This window comes from Odontomachus brunneus, unplaced genomic scaffold, assembly GCF_010583005.1.
Source record: "Odontomachus brunneus isolate Ranch 3 - 2012 unplaced genomic scaffold, Obru_v1 Obru_scaffold_003, whole genome shotgun sequence".
In the NCBI taxonomy this organism is placed as follows: domain Eukaryota; kingdom Metazoa; phylum Arthropoda; class Insecta; order Hymenoptera; family Formicidae; genus Odontomachus; species Odontomachus brunneus.
Genome location: NW_022639453.1, coordinates 540,524 through 560,535, shown reverse-complemented (window position 1 = coordinate 560,535; position 20,012 = coordinate 540,524). Strand labels below are relative to the sequence as shown.

The 20,012-nt window shown below is 38.9% G+C and overlaps 3 protein-coding genes, 1 long non-coding RNA gene and 1 other non-coding gene across 12 annotated transcripts in view; 3 read left to right on the top strand and 2 right to left on the bottom strand.

Moving 5' to 3' along the window:
• The window catches only part of LOC116843155, a 3,309-nt gene extending 1,525 nt beyond the window's left edge, over positions 1-1,784 (top strand). The window contains exons 4-6 of one of the 3 annotated variants that reach the window (XM_032813329.1): positions 399-599; positions 768-1,185; positions 1,623-1,784. In XM_032813329.1, the coding sequence (XP_032669220.1) occupies positions 399-599; positions 768-1,185; positions 1,623-1,624 (621 nt within the window). In that variant the 3' untranslated portion in view covers positions 1,625-1,784. The other 2 variants (XM_032813309.1, XM_032813319.1) reach the window with 2 other exon arrangements.
• Positions 1-13,581, top strand: part of LOC116843206 — a 25,651-nt gene extending 12,070 nt beyond the window's left edge. For both annotated transcript variants that reach the window (XR_004377854.1, XR_004377853.1), the window contains one exon: positions 13,443-13,581. This is a non-coding gene — a long non-coding RNA (uncharacterized LOC116843206). The remainder of the gene's footprint in view (positions 1-13,442) is intronic.
• Positions 199-270, top strand: Trnad-guc. The gene has a single exon. It is a non-coding gene; the product is annotated as a tRNA-Asp (tRNA).
• Positions 2,070-4,853, bottom strand: LOC116843165 (CD151 antigen). Its single transcript, XM_032813342.1, has 5 exons — positions 4,645-4,853; positions 4,085-4,273; positions 3,701-3,865; positions 3,099-3,308; positions 2,070-2,755 (listed from the first exon to the last, which is right to left on the bottom strand). Exons 1-5 carry the CDS (start codon positions 4,705-4,707, stop codon positions 2,693-2,695), a joined length of 690 nt encoding a protein of 229 aa, XP_032669233.1. The 5' UTR covers positions 4,708-4,853; the 3' UTR covers positions 2,070-2,692.
• Positions 9,345-20,012, bottom strand: part of LOC116843179 (superoxide dismutase [Cu-Zn], chloroplastic-like) — a 22,941-nt gene continuing 12,273 nt past the window's right edge. For 2 of the 5 annotated variants that reach the window (XM_032813377.1, XM_032813386.1), the window contains 4 exons: positions 14,523-14,588; positions 13,489-13,704; positions 12,567-12,817; positions 9,345-10,172 (listed from right to left, as the gene is read on the bottom strand). In XM_032813377.1, coding sequence (XP_032669268.1) covers positions 10,070-10,172; positions 12,567-12,817; positions 13,489-13,704; positions 14,523-14,576 — 624 coding nt within the window. In that variant the 5' untranslated portion in view covers positions 14,577-14,588 and the 3' untranslated portion in view covers positions 9,345-10,069. Of the gene's footprint in view, positions 10,173-11,329; positions 12,818-13,488; positions 13,705-14,522; positions 14,589-17,647; positions 17,672-19,719; positions 19,875-20,012 lie in introns of those variants that run through there. The other 3 variants (XM_032813368.1, XM_032813394.1, XM_032813402.1) reach the window with 3 other exon arrangements.

The window sequence follows — 20,012 nt, the reverse complement described above, 5'->3', positions numbered from 1 at the left end:
TATATATATATATATATATATATATATATATATATATATATTTATATTTATATGTGTGTGTGTGTACATATATAATCATATGCATACACACACAAACAATATCTTTCATGTAAAATTAATAATTATCGTGTTTCTTTAGTCTATATTTAAAGCTCATTGGAACATGAGTACTGTTAAAAGCTGCTAGATTTCCAACACTCCTCGGTAGTATAGTGGTTAGTATCCCCGCCTGTCACGCGGGAGACCGGGGTTCGATTCCCCGCCGGGGAGGTTTTTTTTTTTATTTTTTCACTTATACCGTCAGTTCATAAAAATTGTTTAGATTATTCAGAAAGAATAAGAACAAAATTTTTTTTATTGACAAAATTCCAATAATGTAATTAATAAAAAAATTGCAGTTTTCTTGTTGCGGACTTGACGATATCACTACGTGGTATTCAACAGAAATTCCTGCGTCTTGTTGTCGAAATGACGAAACGAAATGCGTCATAGGTTCTCCTTATTTGCAAACTAATAGTTGCTTCAAGGAGTTTACTCGCATGGCGCGTTATTACGCTTGGATTATCTTCTCCATTCTCTTATTCATTGGGCTCATGCAGGTAAAACGTTTCATAAAAATTATTAAACATACAAAATATCCAGTAGTTATTGTCAGTGTCATGTCGACAAATTCTTCGATCAATTTAGAATTTTTTTACTTTTTTTTAACATCTTTTGTCTTTCTTTTATTTTGCGACTTAAATCCATAATTAAATTATTGCTCGTAGATCTTCGTAATCATGCTGTCGTCTGTGCAATGTACAATCATTAATAATAGAGAACGAAAACGCGCATTTCTGGAAAAGGAAGGTCTAAAAATTCCAAGGCCTCAAGTGGCATCTGTAAGCGTCGAAAACGAGATTCAAAATAGTGAAAAGGAAAATGAAAAAGAAGAGGAAAATAAAAAAGAAGATGAAAATGAAAAAGAAAAGGAAAATGAAAAAGAAGAGAAAAATGAAAAAGAAGAGAAAAATGAAAAAGAAGAAAAGGAACAAGATAAAGAGGTAAAAAAAAAGGAGGAAGAGAAGAAGGAAAAAGAAGAGAAGAAAGAGGAAAATGAGATTAAAAAGGAGCTTGCCAAAGAAAGTGAAGAGGCCAAAAATTCGGATAAAAATGATAATGTGGAAGAGGCGAAACAAAATACATGTAGGAATATTCATAGGAATGTCCCATCTACATCACATGTTAATATCTATGAATTTTTTTTTTAAAGTTATTCTAATATCTCATGAAACATTTTTTCAAATATATAATGACACGCATTCTCGCGACTTTTCCTCCCAATACCAGATCGCTTAACGGATTTGAAGTTGCTATATCCTATTATTTAAAATTAAATTAACATTGAATTAATTAATATATGATATTGAAAGGTTTCAGGCTATTTGAAAATTTCCATTATCTATCCATCTACTACTAAAAAGTAATCAATTTAAGATCAGTAAAGAAGTCTGTTATTGGGAGAAAAATTGACGATCTCTCTTTCTCTCTAAGAAATCTTACCGATATTTTTTCCTATATTCTCACAATTAATTTAGAATTCTGTCCATGTGTAGTAGAATTAATATTTCTTTAATTTTTAGAAAAAAGAGGCAAATATCGTAATAAATATCTACTGACGAGGGCTCAACAACTTCCAGAGATCTTGCATGATTCCGTATATTAATAAATTTTTATTTTGTAAATGCGGAGTTTCTGTAAAAACGAAAGTGTGTTGACAATTAAATTTTAATATACAACACATATACCAGATGTTTTATTTTCGCAGAGGATTTCCACATTACTGCTTATTCGTAAATAATAAATATAAAATAACACTTGTGCGTATGTATATGTATGTATGTGTACAATATAGATAAAACAAACAATAATTATGCAACACTGAAAATATCTCTAGCTATTATCGTATATCAAAACTATGGTAATGTACATTTATTCAAATTTAAAATTGCAACAATATGCACAATTAACGGAAAAATGTATGCTTACTAAATTTGTATAAATACAGTTTCCACCTAAAGAATCCATTATCCACCATTAAAATAAATGGAGTCTTCAATAGGCAAAAGATTATAGAGATAAATAAGTGTATCAGCGATATACATATAAAGATTAAATATACATGATATATTATAAATATATGTTGACAACACCAATTGGATATCAATTCATAGATATCTTATATTATCTGGTAATATTTGCACATGCGTATGTTATGATTACAAACTAACACTCGACAACATATTCGCATCAATCGAGAACAATCATTTCAACATATAATTGAAACAATGGAGGAATTTAATGTCTATTCTAGGAATATCTTTTTAATTATTTGGAGTGTACGCTTATTGCTTACGTGTATAAAGGCAAAAATACTCAGCGTAATTACAAAATACGTAACAAACGTATCGGGTGTGAAAGCCTGAAATAGGTTCGTACCCTGTGCCCTGTGTAGGAATTAGGCGAACGTGGAGAACATCGCGAGAGCGGGGAAGCGCAATGCGCGAATAAACGGCAAACGAGACGCTTAGTGTTCGATCGCACGTTCCTTTGTCGATGATTGAATGCGACGCTTCTAACAATTTGCTCGATTGCGCGACGAATTATGCGGCTGGATCTAACGCAACGCGAAATGAAATCAATACACCTCGTTTCATTTGTCACCTTCCCTTTTTATGGCCGTGGCGAGGCAGCAAGCGAGGACAATGCCGGCAATCTGAAAGAAAGAGAACGTAATTTCGTGGCGGAAAGCCCGATAGATCCGCCGTGCGACAGCGGATTTAACAAGAGAGTATATTCTTGCGTAGTTCCGAAATCAAATAATATTCTCTCGAAACACTTATGCAATATATATACATTAGTTCCACGTTAACGAGAAACCACCAGCCAACCCATGCATTTATTCATCTTTCTTGGCATGCTCTCACTCGAAACTCGTTTAGTTTGATCTCGACGGGGCGAATACCGGCATGGTATCATACATGTAGAGCCTCGACTCGTCCAACTGAAATATCCGGCAAAACAAACGAGATAACACGATCAAACGTATTTATACTCGCCTCCACGAAAGCTATCCCGATGCCCACGCCGATCAAGACCGTAGCGCCCTTCATGACTCGCATTTCCAGTTTGCTGAAGCATCCGTCCTTGTACATGGTCGGGTTGCCGTACTGACATATCACCTGCATGTCCGTGGTGCAGCAGGAGGACGGAAAGGGTCTGAATCCCGTGTTCCAGTCGGAAGGGCCATCCACGCCACAACATTGCAGCTGTTGAGCGCGCAGGCGATTAATCGAACGATCATCGAACGATTGGTGGTTCAATTCATGAATAATTTAGAGGACGATCGCTCGTTTCGCGATGCCGCCTCGACCAAGTGGCCGCAGCGAAAGGAGCAGTTAAGGACACGGAATCGCCGCGGCCGATGTTGGCGCACGGTAGTCGGTGCACTCGCGCGAGAGTCACTTTAATCGCTCGCTTGTTATTCGCACGCGATGGTGCCCGTTCGACTTTGCCCACTATCACGGGAATCACCAGGCCGCACCACCCACCATTGTTTTCCTCGTAGCACGGAGGCTACATCGATTTAGAGGCTACACTTCGCCTCTATATCGACAAACCCATTAGAGGCGAGCTCACGCTCCAGATTCAGTATACTGACCTTTTTCTGCACGTTGTCCCAGGCCTCCTTGTCGGCGTCCGTGTAATTCTTCATCGACTCCTTCAAGGTATCCTTCATCGCCACGCTGAAATCGTTCTTGAACACCGCCGCGGCAATACCGACAGCCAGCTCGATCACGAAGATTATTAACAGCGCGGCCGCGAACTGTAGATCATTTTTTACAAATTAATTTGTGACTTCGTGAATTAACCAATCAATAAATGACGCGTCCGGGATGGAAACATAGTTTAGCGGATAGACTCGCATGAAACGAAGATGATAGTTTCTTTGTTACTTCATGTTACTTCATGTTACTTCAAGAATTATTTGGATCACGCGTCTTAATTTGAACTTCGTATGTCGCGCGTTGGTTCCTCAACTTACGGCGATCAACATGTTGTAATGCTCCTTGATCGCGCCGTAACAGCCCAGAAAAGCTATGATGAAAACGATAGACCCCGCAACTATAAGCACTATTGGCGGAGCCATTATCCTTCCTTCCATGAAATGATTGAATTCGCCAACATCTGCCAACACCAACGCTCCGGCCGCGATAATACCTATACCAGATATCTACAGAAGAAACAATTTTGCCAACTATAATATATCTCTCCTGCTCCCCATGTACCTCGCTTCTTCAATTTCTCTTCCAAGAAATAAAAAATCGCATCTCATTGATCATGGAACCGCCCTCAAGAGAGGTATTATGATTCAAAGTGTCACGAATCGTCACGCCTCTTTGCGTGCCAAGCTCGTCCTCGAAAGTATCACGAAGGCGTCCGGAAAAATCGATGGAGACACGACAAATACACTCACACAAATTCGAGGAAATCCGCAAAAAGGACCAAGAGAGCGCGAATCATTTCGCTCGAATCATTTTTGAAGAGACCACTCGAGTCGTCTGCGAAGAGATGCGCTTCACACCGTCGTCTCACTCTACTCACCGCGAAGACTAGATTGAAGACGAAGAGGATGTACTTGATGACGTTCATCCCGCAGGACTCCATGGTGCCAAGTTGTCTCTTCGAGCCGTCTGATCGATTTTACAGTTGCTTCCAAACAAGAGACGCTTCGCGGCAACTCAAAAAGCGAGACGCATAATCGACCGCTTGCGCCCCGTGCGACGGCCGTTCGGTCAGTGCGGGCTGATCCAGGTGGTGCCTCTTGGGGGCGACGAAAGGTTTCGATCGAAATCCTCGGCCACCAGGCTAACACGAAGAGGCAGCCACAGCCCCATTGGTCGTCCGGGCAGGGCGATGCACGAAGTTCTGTCGACGAACCCATCGGCTCGTTACCAGCCCGCCATTGGTCGGTATCCTGGCCGAAGGTGCTATGTGATCGCTGATGGTAACCATGGCCACCCCGGGGCGCATCGCTATAACCCCGGCCACGGCTTTCCAGGGAGCAGAAAAAAAATGAACAACGGCGGAAGATAAGAGGGAGGGCGAGTATTTGCGAACTCGTAAAAGCTGGCCATGAGCTTCGACGGAATCGTGAATCCACTACCGGGGTTGTCGGGGAGTTCGGTGTCCTCTTCGGCCGGTGCCTAGCCCGCGTGCCATCATCGATCTGGAAGCCGTTGGCGTCTCTGCGCGAGATTTAGAAGATTAATCGCGGGAAGATTTCTCGACGGCGGTTCGATCGCGCTGCCGATATAGTTCGCGTGCACGCCAGACCTTAACTGTTGACCCTGTTGATTCTACGTACTCATATCTGGGTTGATTAACTATTCGTTGGTATTTTCTTCTTCCTTTCTTTGTGTCTTAAGCAGTCTTGGAAGGACTGGCAGTATTCTTTAAAGTTCTTGAAGTTTCTAAATTTCATTGGGAAAGTACAGCAACCGTCAGGTCACTCGATTTTTCATTCATATAGACAGAATCTATTCCATTTAACGCTGCAAACGCTTCGGAGCGCTGTATAGACTAATCTTTCTTTACGTGCTTCAAAGGGTGTTTGCAAACTCGAATAGATCCTAGCCGACCCTGAGACTGCGCTCCAAGAAATTTAAAGAGTACACACATAGACTCGCCTTTCCCGATTTCTTCCAAGTGATTTGACAGAGGGATTGTGTCCTTTTTCACGATACAAGTCAACTCGTAGAATGACACAATGTTATTTCGTATACACAGCGTATACGTCCTAGACATCCTATTATTCTCTAGATCGAGAGTTATACAATTTCCGATCCTATATGAATAAGATTATAACCGCTATAATTAAAACTTAATGATTATAACAGAGTTATTTGTTTTTGATTTTCAACCTCAAGTATTATGTGTTGGAAGAAAATCGTGTAACTCTCAAGAATGATAGGATCTCCATGGCGTCGTGTGTACACTTCAATGAACACGCATAAACTCCGCCCTGCATTGCGGCGACAATTTTTATTTAGTTATTGGAGATCAGGCAAAACATGAGCGTAGCGCTAAACGTTGAAGCCGCATTCGCAGTTCAATAATGCCACATTATTTACACGCCGATCGCACGATATGGGTCACGAGCGAGTTGCACGAGTGTAACGCGGTTTTCGTGATTCGATAGACTAGAGCTTAACAAGGGGAGAAGTTTCGCTCGGGTCTCGTATGCACGGGGTGTTCGCGCTCGAAAATCCGTTCGTGCCGTGCCACATGACATGTATATAGGTTAATGGGAATGTACGGTGAATATAGTTACCGTGCTCATTCCTCAGGTAGCTGCCTACCTATGTAATAGTACATGCATAATGATAACACGTTACTATTTAAGCTTCAACCGCCGCGCTACACTGAAACATCTTTCCTGGCGCGCTCCTCGTACATTTCACTATCGCTCGATATTTCTACGACGATCGTTAAATTCTTCCGTTGCCCTTATCGCTTGACCACACGGACAAAAAAGTTTTGGTTGTATTGACGTTAATAATAACAATCTTATTCATTTACGAGATCACACACACATACACATAAGTATACATAAGTGAAAGAAGAGAATATAATCAACAAAAAACCTCCTCTAAAGTTATATAAAGACGCAACACCTGAAAACACTAATAGAGTTTTTATATATATTAAGTTTTAAAATATTTAAATTTGCGTGAAGTTTGATTTTGTAATGAACGAATCAACGTATTTTGACTAAGAGAAATTCTGGTTCTTGCGGGAAAATTTGGATTATAAGAACCGTAAATTTTATGTTCTTCAATTTAAATGTGTTGAAACCAAACTTTACATTAACACAAAAAATTTTGTGCACACGTTAGTAAAATTGAAAAAATTGTATTTACAAAATTGTTTAATTGGCGTGCTAAAAAAGAGTAGCTTTACAATCGAACTCGAGACTAGTGACTACGGATAGCAATAACGAGACAACTTTTACACCAAACAAAACTTTATTTTAGCAAATTGCCTCGTTATACAAACAATATTCATAATAAAGTGACATTATAGACGAGAAATGGAAACACAGAAAGAAAGAGAGAAACGTACACTGAGGAAAATTTGCAATTTGATCAATAAATACATTTGCGTCCGATAATTCAGTGGAATGACGACATTTATCTGCGTCTACCCTAAATTTATCGAAAGCAGAGGTGTACGCCATTCACGTAAATTGTATAACGTAATATTGACTCGTACATACGGATAACATTAACGTTGACGAAATCGATTGCTCTATCACGAGTAACACTTTGTACAATCACAAGCAGAAAGATCGTCCACATTTCCTTCTTGATGAGTTCAAGGACATATCCTATCTTCTTCACACGATCGAAAAGAATTTGTTTTCCAATGTGAGAATTCTCCCACTGGGCGAGACAGGATATGTTTCTAAACTCACAAAAGAAAAGGCGGATCACCTTCTTGTCCACCGAGCTACCTATTGCTCAATCGTATTGCACGTCTTTCGCAATTGAATGATTAAGTATACATTGCAAGTTGTACAATACTCAGTAGAGAATATACCTGAGACACATATCGTTTTAAGTGAATCATTTCCTCACATAGCGCGAAGCAGGTAGAATAACCTGTCCAGTAAAACTGAACACTTAGGGCTGGTTTTTCAATAGCAGTTTAAACTTGAATTCAAGTTTAAACTCTATTCTAACAATGCGTTTATTTTGTTTAAACAGAGTTTAAGTTGAAATCTAAGTTTAAACTATCATTGAAAAACCGGCCCTTAGACATAATAAATTTCAATATTTGAACTGGCGAAACCGAGTTAATCTTCTGCGACGCACTTTTTTTTAATAATTACACAATCTGTGAGTTACCTCTAGTTACTCCCTTGAACTATAAAGTGCGTCATATACAATATCGTAATAAATAATAAATACTATAAATCGTTCATTTACTGAGTGAATGAATGAATTCAATGACTGAGTGAATTCAATTACTGGACAGATCAGCCTATTTCTAAGTAACGTTAAAATGTCTTTAGTAGCACATATTGTTTTCACATGCGTTTTTTAAACGTATCCCGAATCGAAATTTTGACCTTATGTTGAATCTTGAATTTTATATCGCAGTAGAAGCTAAAATAGCAAAGTAGGTTTAATATTCTAATGATATAATTTACTCCTATTTTGACCCTGATGATATCTGAAATTTCCGCTTTTGCTTTCTTTAGCGTCAAAGTACGTTGTATAATAAGATCTTAGGAAGCAAAGTAGGTTCAGTTGCGAATCTCTATTGAAACTTTAGTTCCTACATAGAATATATGTATTTTATAGAAATATTTAAAAAATTTAATAAATAACGAAACAGAAACGTCAAATAACATACAAAATATATATTTTATTTGTTGGATATATTTCAGACGTTATCAAGGTCAAAGTAGGAGTAAATTATATCATTAGAATTAAACCTGCTTTGCTATCTTAGCTCCTATTACGGTGTAGAATTCAAGATTCAACATAGGATCAAAATTTCGACTCGGAAATGAGTGTCAATATCGTCAAAATAGGTTTCACCTAGATTGTAGATTATCTAAGTAGGCTCAAACTATTTTTAAGAGTGTCAAAGCAGCGTCAAAATTTTGACAAGGTAGAGTTAAAGATTCAAAAGAAAAATTAATGAGTATCAATATCGTCAAAGTAGGTTTTACCTAGGCTATAAACTTTCTAAGTAAGCGCAAAATATCCTTAAGAGCGTCAAAGTAACATCAAAATTTCGACTCGAGATGGGATTCTTAATAACCGTTTGTAGAATGTTTTCGTGAACATTTCTAAATGATACGTACTATCTGAGCTGATTTGATGACATAAGTGTGAAACTCCTTATTCGAATGAAATGCGCGCACACTTACACAGGTATACGTGATCGTGAAATCGATCTTTTCGATGTTTCAATTTAACTTGAGTAGACAGTTCGATGTTCATAAGTACATAATAAATGCAATTACCGTGTCAAGTTTATCACACATTTATACACACAAGAATCCTCAGACAGCACCAATTATTAAAAGATGTCTAAAAGAAATAGGTCGTCTTTGAAACATCTTTTAGTAGATTATGCTGTCTTTGTCACCACAAATCGACTTGCGTTTCGCGAATTATATTAACATGGAAGCGTCCGCCTTCGATTTTGATAAGCTTCAAATATGTTGTAATCTAGACCAAATAAGAAATACGTTTTTTAAGGTGCTCAATCGTTTCCTTACCTTTTTTTACGTGCTCAATCGTCTTTTTAAAGGTTGAATAAATCAGTATTTTCCGATTTGGAATATGTTTTGTCAACAATATAAAAAATAGAAAAAACTTGTTGGATAAAAATTAAATGGTTCGAAAAGTGATTTATAATAACGTTTTTTCTCAGTTTTCGCAGAAATGTTATAATTTTAAACATATCAGCACTACTCACCAATTTTTCTTAAATCTAAATGGTCGTTTTTTCATTTAAAAACTTAATCAAATATGCATGATATAAAAGTGATTATATAGAAGAGAAACCATGAGAATTTGAAACAGCAAATTTTCTGGACTGATATTTTCTATCATTATCCCTAAAACACCCTTAAAAGGCCGATTAGGCACGTATAAAAAAGAACGTATCCCTTATTTTTATCTAGATTACAATATATTTTAAACTCATCAAAATCGAAGACGGACGCTTCCATGTATTTCCTTGTAAAACAACAATCAACGACCGAGTGCCTTTTCCTCGTATAATCGAATTGTTCCACAATTAGGTATCGATGTTTTCTTTGGGCCACGATTTCCGGTGAAATTTCGTTTGTCATCAATCGCCGCGGTCGTAATTATCGTCGAATCATCAGCAATCGATTTCTCACGCGACCCTCGCGATTGTACCTACCTCGGGACGAAAATACGAGAACATAATTTATTTATCTTTGGACGAGGATACGCAATTACTCCAGCTTCCCACGGGGTCGTTAATACTTGAGGTGCTGATAAGCGGCCACGAGCAAGAATATCACGAGAGTTGACATATTCGGCGAGGTGAACGAGCCAGAGTTCCAACTGCCTGTCGGCGACCTGGAAGCAGGAACATTAAAGGGATCGATAATTATATTCTTAACTGGACTGTTGCGTGTCATTGCGCGGTCGTAAGCACGACGCGTCGGCACTAGAATTTCCGGAAAACAACGCATTTCACCCCGCAAAACTCGTCTAATTACGTAGAAACATATTAATGCACGCCATAAGACCCGAGATTCATATCTGCATTCAAATGTGACCGACGCACAGTAACACATGTTGGAATTGCAAATTGTAACTAACTTTACGTCATGATTGTGGTACGGCTATAAGCGGATGAATATCACGCGACTTTGAATTATTTATCGGCGATATCAGTCGACGTTCGAGTAGCACGAATCTGTTGCGGTAGCATGCCGACAGAAGATAACTACGAGATATGTGACACAATTTGTTGGAAGCGAAGGAATTCTCGAAGAACTGTTAAAATTTTTGGAAATATTTTATAATCGTTCACATAATCGTTATGCACGTGTGTGTCACCTAAAAAAATCTCATTCTTAGCCGAACCCTTTTATGTGTTAACCTCAAGAGGATTCTTGTAAAAGAATTCAAAAGAAAAATATTCAATATTCTAAGCACGATATTCTTGAAGTTAGATTTATTTTTTAATATCTATTCATTTAAGTTGATACTAAAAAAGAACTAATTGCAAAATAGAATTTCCTGTTCTAATCCCTAAACGAAAAAAATGTTTCTTTTTTAATGAAATAGACTGTTAATTGAAAATCTACTAGATATGTTGGTAGATATTACTAGATATTATTCAAACTTTTTTTTCCTCTAAAATCTAGACGAAGGACACAATATTTAAAATACAAGTCTTGCTTACAAGCTAAATAAAAGACGAAGTTCCTCTAACTTTAAGAATATCGTGTTTACAATATTTCTTCTTTGATTTTAGAAGAATTTTAGAATTTTGAATCCTCCTAGCAGAGATATAAGATATATAAGAGGCAGATATATAAGAGGATATTCCACTAAGGATGAGATTACATTTTCTTTCTTGGTGTACGTGTAGAAAGTGATTGTTATTAGACTAATAATATGTTAATATAATAATATGTTGATAACCTTCCACAATTAACAAGGTGGCGTGCAGCTTGCGACGTGTGTTCCTCGAACAATAGTCGTGGAGAATAACAATGTGGGGATTAACTCTCTCAACTTTATTCGTGTCTCACAAGAAGTTCGTAAGTTAATGAAATATTAATCACTAAGTCACTTTATTAGCACGAAAATACAGTTTCAGAGAGAAGGAAGCAAGTTAGCTACGCGAGTCTACTTGTAATTGTCATGGGAGTATACACATTACATAACGTATTATCTAGATCTAAAGTGTTGGTACGCACGATCGTGAAATAATTTATACGAATGGAAACGTTTTTTTCGTTACACACATACATACATACACACGCTCTCCGTATGTTTTTCCATTTCAATCTCGCAATCTAATCCTTCCTTGCGCATACACGTCCACGGAAAGCGATCGAGCGGATACAGGATAAAGTGCAAGAAGGGATGAGCACACAGAGGGACGAAGTAATGTACTTTTGTTAAAAGTATCATCAAGTATATGTGTCAAAGCATGGACACACACTACGAAGTAACAGATCTCGAAGGGAAGTGAGAATATTACATATCACATGCGTTTACATCGTGCGTTGTTTCTGTTAATCGCTATATCGCTTTGTCATGGGAGCGACAGTGTCTCGCGCGAAATCGCGCGACGTCGATTCTTACGGAGGGAGAGTGCTTGCGGAGAACAATCGTCTCGAGAGTACCGAGTCAACTTTAATCGGGGCGTATTTCTAAGTCAGTTCTACGAGTGGGTGTGTATCGATCCTTCTCTCTCGTCCCGTCGTCGACGGCTGACATTTTCTTCGGAAGTGCCCTTCAGATTTTTCTGTAACGTGCAGAACACAATGAAGCGTGCAATTTTGGAGCGCGATCTCGGGTATTTTCGCGCAATCGATGGTGAGATTACAAGCGACACCACACACGCAATTACAACAATGATGTGACAATAATAATTAATATCCTAACTCACATTGCCGGATGGCACATTAACACCGGGGAAGGCATTCTCGGCTGACGCCGAACGGGAACATATCATCTCGTCCGTCCGATGCGCTCACGCGGCAAAATCGCGACGAACGAGCGAATGTTTGGTCGACAAACAAGCGAAAAGCAAATTAACGCGCCACGACGAATTTGGTGTCCGTCGTGTTGCCGGAAATCTGGCGATTCCGACGTTACAAATACGCAGGTTGAGACGCGCAGCTGTTGCAAGCCAAGGAAACGGAAACGAAGCACTGCTTGACTGGCGGCGGATGACGCGGGGAGGAAGCGAACACGAGAGGGAAATACATTCGCGAAGAGATAACCTACTGGATGCCAATAACACCGCAGGCCAAACGATCCCCGGAATTCCCGGTCGTCAAGGAAAGAGTGTGGTTGCCCTTGCCGAGATCGTCCTCGCCGGAGTGAACGACTATGGACCGACCTATAATGTTGTGCGGCCCGCTCAGGGAGATGATATTGTCGGTGATGTTTATCACCGCCTCTCCGTCGGAATTCGCCTGGATATTTCCTAGATCACCGACGTGTCTGATCGTGTCTTCCGGCGCGCCATGAGTCACCTGACGGAATTATTAGTGTATTCGACTATCCGAGTAGTGTTAAACATGTTCAGTAGAGGAGAAGATAAACGGGTGGGCTCGAGAAACATTCGGAACAAATTTTTCATGCACGGAGGGAAAAGTTTGGTCGAATTAACGCGACAACGAACGAGCTAAACTTCTTTTGGTTGAAGAGAACAGAACCAGATTTGCTTCTAAGAATCAAAAATTCTAACTTGTTCAACCAAAAGGCATTTAGTTCGTTCATCGTCATGTTAATTCCGTAAATCTTTTTTCTTCGTGTAAAAACGTCATTGTTCTATTATAATCAATTATTACGTTATAATTAAAAATTAAACATAACAGTCGAAGTGAAGAGGTCTGAGATTGAAATGGGAAGCCTCAGATTTTACGTATACTTCTCTTTCCACTGAGAAAAAATATTTCAAAATTTATTTGAGGGATATAAAGTTCACTTCCAAAAGTAAGTCTTATCCCACAAATCTCAGTGTGGAAGTAAAAATTATCTCCGATTTTCAGCATACTTTCAAATTGAGGGAAAACTTGTCGTTCGAACAGTTATTTCATTTCCAATTTTACGATAAAGCAGAGAACTAACTCGAATTCTGTAATGATTTGCTTTTAGACAAGTCAACTTAGTGGAAAGAGAAAAAATTCTGCGGGACACTCACGTTCTCAGGGTTGAAGTGCGCCCCGGCGGATGTGCAGCCGTTGATCAGATCTCCCTTCTCGTGCACGTGGAAGCCGTGAAGTCCCTCTGCGAGACCGTGGATCGTTCCGGTGATAGTGACTGGTCCATTCGGGACGGACTGGACGATCTTCAGGTTACCCGTGACGTTGTTCACGGTAACGTCGTGTGGCGTCAGATGAACGACCGCCACCAACTCCTAATCAAGCCGATTCGACGCGATCAGTACGATTGCATCAGCAGCAACGTGGCGTGTTATAGTAGAACAGCGAGGGATTTTCACCCGGAAGCAGGTAAGATTTTTCCCATCGATAAAATCGATCGAATATTTCTTGGATACGACTATTCTTTTAGATTTAGGAATAAAGTATCATGCACGCAATACTATTTTGAAATTTTTAGAACACAATATAGTTTTCCTCACCAAGATTTAAAAACTTAATCAAATATGCATGATCAAATATGATATATAGAAGAGAAACAGAATTTGAAACAGTTGTAGATATTTTTGTCTGAAAAAATAATCTAATAAAGAAACATGCAATATTTGCGGCGGTATTGGTATTATTGCTTGCGCTTGATGTAAGGAATCGCGCCTTGTATTCAACACTTCTTTCATCAACACATATATAATAAGTACGAATCATAAATATCGAATTTCCGCGATACAACTTTCAATTGATGATATTGAGCATTGTAAGAAGCGGTTGTTAAACTTTGCTTCGTGAAAAGTAACATCCACATGAAACTGAATCTTATATTCTATATGATTTTGAAAGGCACATCGCATATCGTTTCATTACTCGTATTACGAGCGCGAATTTATTCGCAAATATCGACTGTCGCAATTTGGAATCCTATCGTACTGTTAATTACAAACGTATTGTGCTACAAACACGCTTGTCACGATATACAATTGTGCCGCGTTGAAAGGCCGATCGGCGATTTATTCATTAGCGCGAAAGTGGATTGGCGCGCGACAAATTAGTAGCACAACGTTCGGATTTTCGGACATACCTCGGCTGCAACGATAGTCACAGCTCCCAACAGCAATATCATCATTCGGCTCATTGTGTGTTAGAACTGTAAAAAGAATAACAGAAAACTGAGTACTGCGCAATAACTCGTAGGTTAAGTAACTAACTATACAAAATTAGATCGGTATTTTTAGACATTGCAAAATTACTTGATAACGGTTAGATAAGAAAAGTGCACATTCGTTATTCATTTTTATCATATCCTTATTGGTTATATATTAAGATAACGATTTGTGTAACAAACTGCATGACTTGTCTTGTATATATCGCCTTTCAAAAAAACCCTTCTTCAATTTTGGCATAGGGTGCAAAACTGTGAAAGCTGCACGGAGAAAATATTGTAGTGAAAGTTACAATAAAATTTTGCTAACTTTTGGCCATAGAATTATAAACGAAATTATATTGTATTTAGTTAAAAATATGTTATGCACATGTGACTTTTATCTACAAAATTACTGCAATTATCTGAATATCTTTTTATATCGTATATATGGGTCGGCAAATCAACAATTCCAGTAGTAATTTGTACTACAATTTCAGTGCTCTCCAATTTTAAAAACATTGTAAAAAGAAATGTAACTTTAACGTAACTTTTGTTACAACATTTTTTCTGTTTGCGATATTTTGTACTTCTTTTCTTTTTCTTTTACATAGATTTATAAAAGAGAAACTAATATTTCGGCTGAATTGCGACTTGGTCGTAGACGTGCGACCGATTTTCCCAAATTGAATCATAGCGTCTACTGCGCGTTTCACATCGCGCTTATCGTTAAAAGAAATAATCGGTCCTCGCTGACCGCGCACACCTGCCGTAATTCAATTTGCGCGTTTGTCTCACGCGAATGCAAACGCAATTTATACGGCGCGCATCTGCAGCCCCTGACCGAACTACAAGTCCACCCGAAACCCATTAACGTTAACCAACGCGACTCGGTATTATAACGTGACGCGCTGTCCTACAGTAACACGCAAGTAAAGGACAAATCGATACGCTCCCGCGACATGGCGCTTCGTGGCTTTTCGAAGCCACGGCTCTCATGATTACCGTGCGTTTCAAGAAAGCAGGCCACGCTTACGTAATTCGTATAAAAGACGAGGCAGGCACGTGGAATGAAAAAGACCCATCAAAGTGAAGGTGAGAAAGATAGAGAGAAAGAGAAGACCCGGGATATCTGAGGTCGCGCACCTTCACTTCGTGCGGCGTTCACGTTATCGAACGACATCACGACTCGTTGATCGCGTTCTAATCGCAAAATGAATCCACGCGCCATTAATTTCCTTCCACTGTTCGTGTGCGTTTCAGACATATGCGTACGCGATTTATCTCATGGTTGTCTTTGAGCTAAGCCGAATGACCTTAGAGATACCAACTGCTCTGAAACGTTAAACACGCGCGAGTTTTGTGTACTCTGGAGTGATCAACTGATACGACTGGAATGTTCTGAAATCTTTATCATATATTTGTTCTTAATTCACTCAGACGCGTCTCTGTATTTATTAAAATGACACAAAATTCTGCGCTGGCGTTCCGAGTCGTTATCAATTCGTGCGTTCTCCTCTCTATACTTCTTTACCTTTCTGAAACGCGGACGCGCGTTATCTTTTGACTCTGTTTTGACTTTGTTCTGACGCAATTGGCGCAAATATTTTCCTCGTAATTTCGCGTCACCTCGCGTTTTACTAAGTGTAAAGACGTTGTGAGACATTTGTGTCGCTTTCACTGTGTCCCATCTGTCTTCTTATTGCGTCAAATCTACTTTTATTATCTACTTTTACTGTACTATTTACCGGGGAAGTTCTCGTTCAACATTATTACCTCATTCAACCTCGATACGTTTCTCTTTGTAAGCAATTCACCAAATGAAATAGATAGCTCGAACTCGCTTATCAAGCTCAGTATATCTCGCATTTGCCCATCGCGTTATGTTAGCCCATGCGAAAAATCGAACAATTTATTTCCGTGCCGCGAACTAAATTCATACTTTTCACAATATTGCTCCGAAATATATTATGGAGAGAACATTCTTAAGTTTGTATTAGAAAAAGAAAATATATATTATATACATGCAAAATTGTACATAAAACCTATAGACCAAAGATTCCTATCTTTTAAAAACAAATTTTATCAAAAAGGTGATCTCGATTTTTTGGAAATATGAATTGAATCGGGGGTAAAATTTTATTCCCTCAATCATAATATACATTGAGAAAAAAATTTACTAAATTTCAAAAAACGTTTGTTTGGATAGTACTGTGTGAAGATATTTGTTTAAATTAAGTAATTATTTTCTAAAATTAAATAAAGAAGTTTTAAATATAAATTTGTTTCTTTAATTTTAGAAAATAATTATTTAATTTAAACAAATATCTTCACACAGTACTATCCAAACAAACATTTTTTGAAATTTAATAAATTTTTTTCTCAGTATAGGAATTATGATTTAACACATTATACATAAATGCGAAATTGTGTAAAAAACTTGTAGACTCTCCCTTTTAAATTCCTATTTTTTTAAAGTAAATTTTACCAAGCAGTTAACTCGATTTAAACTCGATTTTTTGAAAATACAGATTTAGAATAAAATAAAAAATTCCTCTAATTATAGTCACGGGAATTATGATTTACTGTCGCTGCAGAATCGCGACTATGCAATTTTGCCGGCATTCAGCGCGCGAATATTCGCCCTGGAAAGTTTCGCGTTGCGGCTATAGGTAGGAACTCGATCGGACGCGGCCGGAGCGACTCTCCGCGGCTCAATTCGAATATACGTGTCACGGAATTTTTCCGTGACGGACCAGATACCACGAAAGGCGGACAGGGTGGAGGAACCGGTGGGCGCTCTCGGCAAGGAGCTTCCGCGAAATATCGATCCACGCGCAAGGTGTTCATCCAGCGGAACACCTGCGCGACTTCATCGATCAGCCTGTCCATGCGTATGAACGTAAGCACGGCGAATTGATGGCGCGTTTCGCGGACACCTAGTACACACACATACGGCGACATGTTTCTACTTGCACCGTGGGAACGACTTTACACATCGCGTATGTACGCCGAGCGTGTTCACTCGTTGCCTCTATATTGTTAGATTAATCGGAACTACTTACCGCAATGTACCGCGTGATTATGCGCGCGTGTTCCCCTGAAACCTACTTTTTATGAGTCGTAAAGAGAATCTCGAATTTAACCTAGATTAATCTTGTAAAGAGCAAACAAGAGCTTGGAAATATTATATCACTATTCTGTTGGATTATTATAGTACCCGTGACGCGATTAGATAAGAAATTTTGAAAAAGAGAGAGAGAGAGAGAAAGCGTAAAACAAGCGTAACAAAGAACATACACGGAGAAAAATAATTTTGTTCTTTTAGCAAAATCGTCGTGGCATATTTATAGTGACAGCAAAAAAATTTAGTTGACGTAACTAATTTTACAAATTATTCGTTATCAGAACAAGAGTAGTTTCGTTGCCAGGATAAAAGAAATTTGTTAAGTGTGTTTGTCCTAAGAATTACGTTAATTTACTATTGATGCAAAATAATGTATACTTAGCAAATTTATTTGCTATCGGAGCAAAAGTGCAACTGCTTATATAAGTCCATCATGATTCTTATAGCAAAATAATTTATAGATTCAGCAAATTATATCCAGCAAATAGTGATTAGTACTCTTAGCAAGTCTTTTTGCTGTCCATATAATAACGAAAAGATTTTGCTAGACCAGCAGAAAATTTGCTGGGCCAGCAAATTATTTTTCTCCGTGTATACTAGATTATAAAACTTAAAGAGCACATACAAGTTCTAAACATCATTCTCGGTATATATCACTCAGAAAAACATACAATCTTATCCTTTTATCTTAAGGTCTCACGATCTTAAAAAGAGATTCTTCTAAAACCAAAAGAAAAGTATTTATTAATATCTAAGAAAAAAAAGAACTCCAATTGCGAGTAATTCCATATACTAAGCGAAAAACCTTACTGAATATCTCTTTTAACGAAGTAAATGTTAATCGGAAATTTACTGAATATTTATTATTTCAATTTATTCTTCTTGTCAATCAAGAGAATTGGTTAGGTGCAGCATATGTTTACTTGCCTTCTTAGAAGAAATTTCTATTTACGAACCAGACTCTTGTGCTGTAGATAAAGAACGAATTCCTCTAACTTTAAGAATATTGTGCTTAGAAAATTTTTCTTTTTGTTCGAGAAGAAACCTCTCGAGGTCGTATACAAAGATTAACTTATTATATCTTTTGGGTGCAGAAAGCTAACATTTAAAGGGTGTACTTCTACGGTGGAATTGTGAATCTAATACTTATCGGTGGAATTGTGAGTCTAATGTTTTTAATGGAGATCACGGTAATCCACGATAACGTGGACGATAACGTGGACATCCGACTCTCCCGTAATTGATCGCGAGACTTACATTAATCGAAACAGCGTTATCGTCGGGAGTGTATGAAAGTTTAATTTGACCTGTCAGCTTGAACGTTAAAGTCCGATAAACCGCGCAATTGTCCCACGTAATTACTGAATTTAACATTAGCATATATCTACATCGGATATGCGCGCGTATGATATCGACGTTACACGGATTAAGTACGTCACATTCACGGACTATTTCTGCCAACGATGTGCGGGTCGGCTTTACATTGTAGTTTCGCATTTCCCGACAACAGCGCACTATATTTAGTAGCGCTCCGCCGTAGCTTACTGCACGATAAAATCATAATTTCCGGAAAAATCCCGCGAAAGCCGATATCGCGCCTATTTACGGGCCGGTCGTATTTTATGCAATAAAAATATCGATCCGCGCGCGCGAACGTTATCGCAGGTATCGCGCCAATAGCCACGAACCGAACCGATCCGAATTTTCAGGACTCGAGCTGGATTTTCGCGTCGCGAAACGAGAAAAAGAAGAACGAGCCTGGAGTGGATTTATTCAACCGCGCGAAACTTGGTCGGTCAAGCTGCCGAAGTCGCCGGCAGTTTCGAGACCGAGAAGAGAACAGGGAAACAAGACCGCGACGGCGAAAAAAAGGAAGAAAAGCACGAATCTTGCGCGACGACTCGCCTCGATAAATCGCGATAAATTGCGCAACGGAAGGTCTGTCACGGGCGCGGCGCGGCGACGGCATCGAGAGAAGGAGCATGCACACGAAAAGTGAAAGGGACCTACCGGGCGGGCACGATTACCGGGCACTGAATGACTGAATGACTGACTGACTGACTGCGGATGCTGGGCCCATGTTCCGCTTATATCGCTACGTGCCCCGCGTGCAGTCCCTCCCCCCACTTGCACCGCGCACAAATCAGTTGCGAACAAGTATCTCGTAAACGATCATGCACCGACACCGTTGCGACCGGATGACCGTCGAAGATGACGGAAGATTCTGGACTTTCCGCCGACCCCGTACCGCGCCGTCTCTCTCTCTCTCTCTCTCTCTCTCTCTCTCTCTCTCTCTCTCTCTC

Bases quoted from the DNA above. Each gene is read 5' to 3' on its own strand.
- LOC116843165 (XM_032813342.1), bottom strand. From the start codon at position 4,707: ATGGAGTCCTGCGGGATGAACGTCATCAAGTACATCCTCTTCGTCTTC. The intron at 4,274-4,644 runs GTGAGTAGAGTG...TTTCTTCTGTAG, and splicing joins TCTTCAATCTAGTCTTCGCG to ATATCTGGTATAGGTATTAT. The intron at 2,756-3,098 runs GCGAGTATAAAT...TCTTTCTTTCAG, and splicing joins TCGGGATAGCTTTCGTGGAG to ATTGCCGGCATTGTCCTCGC.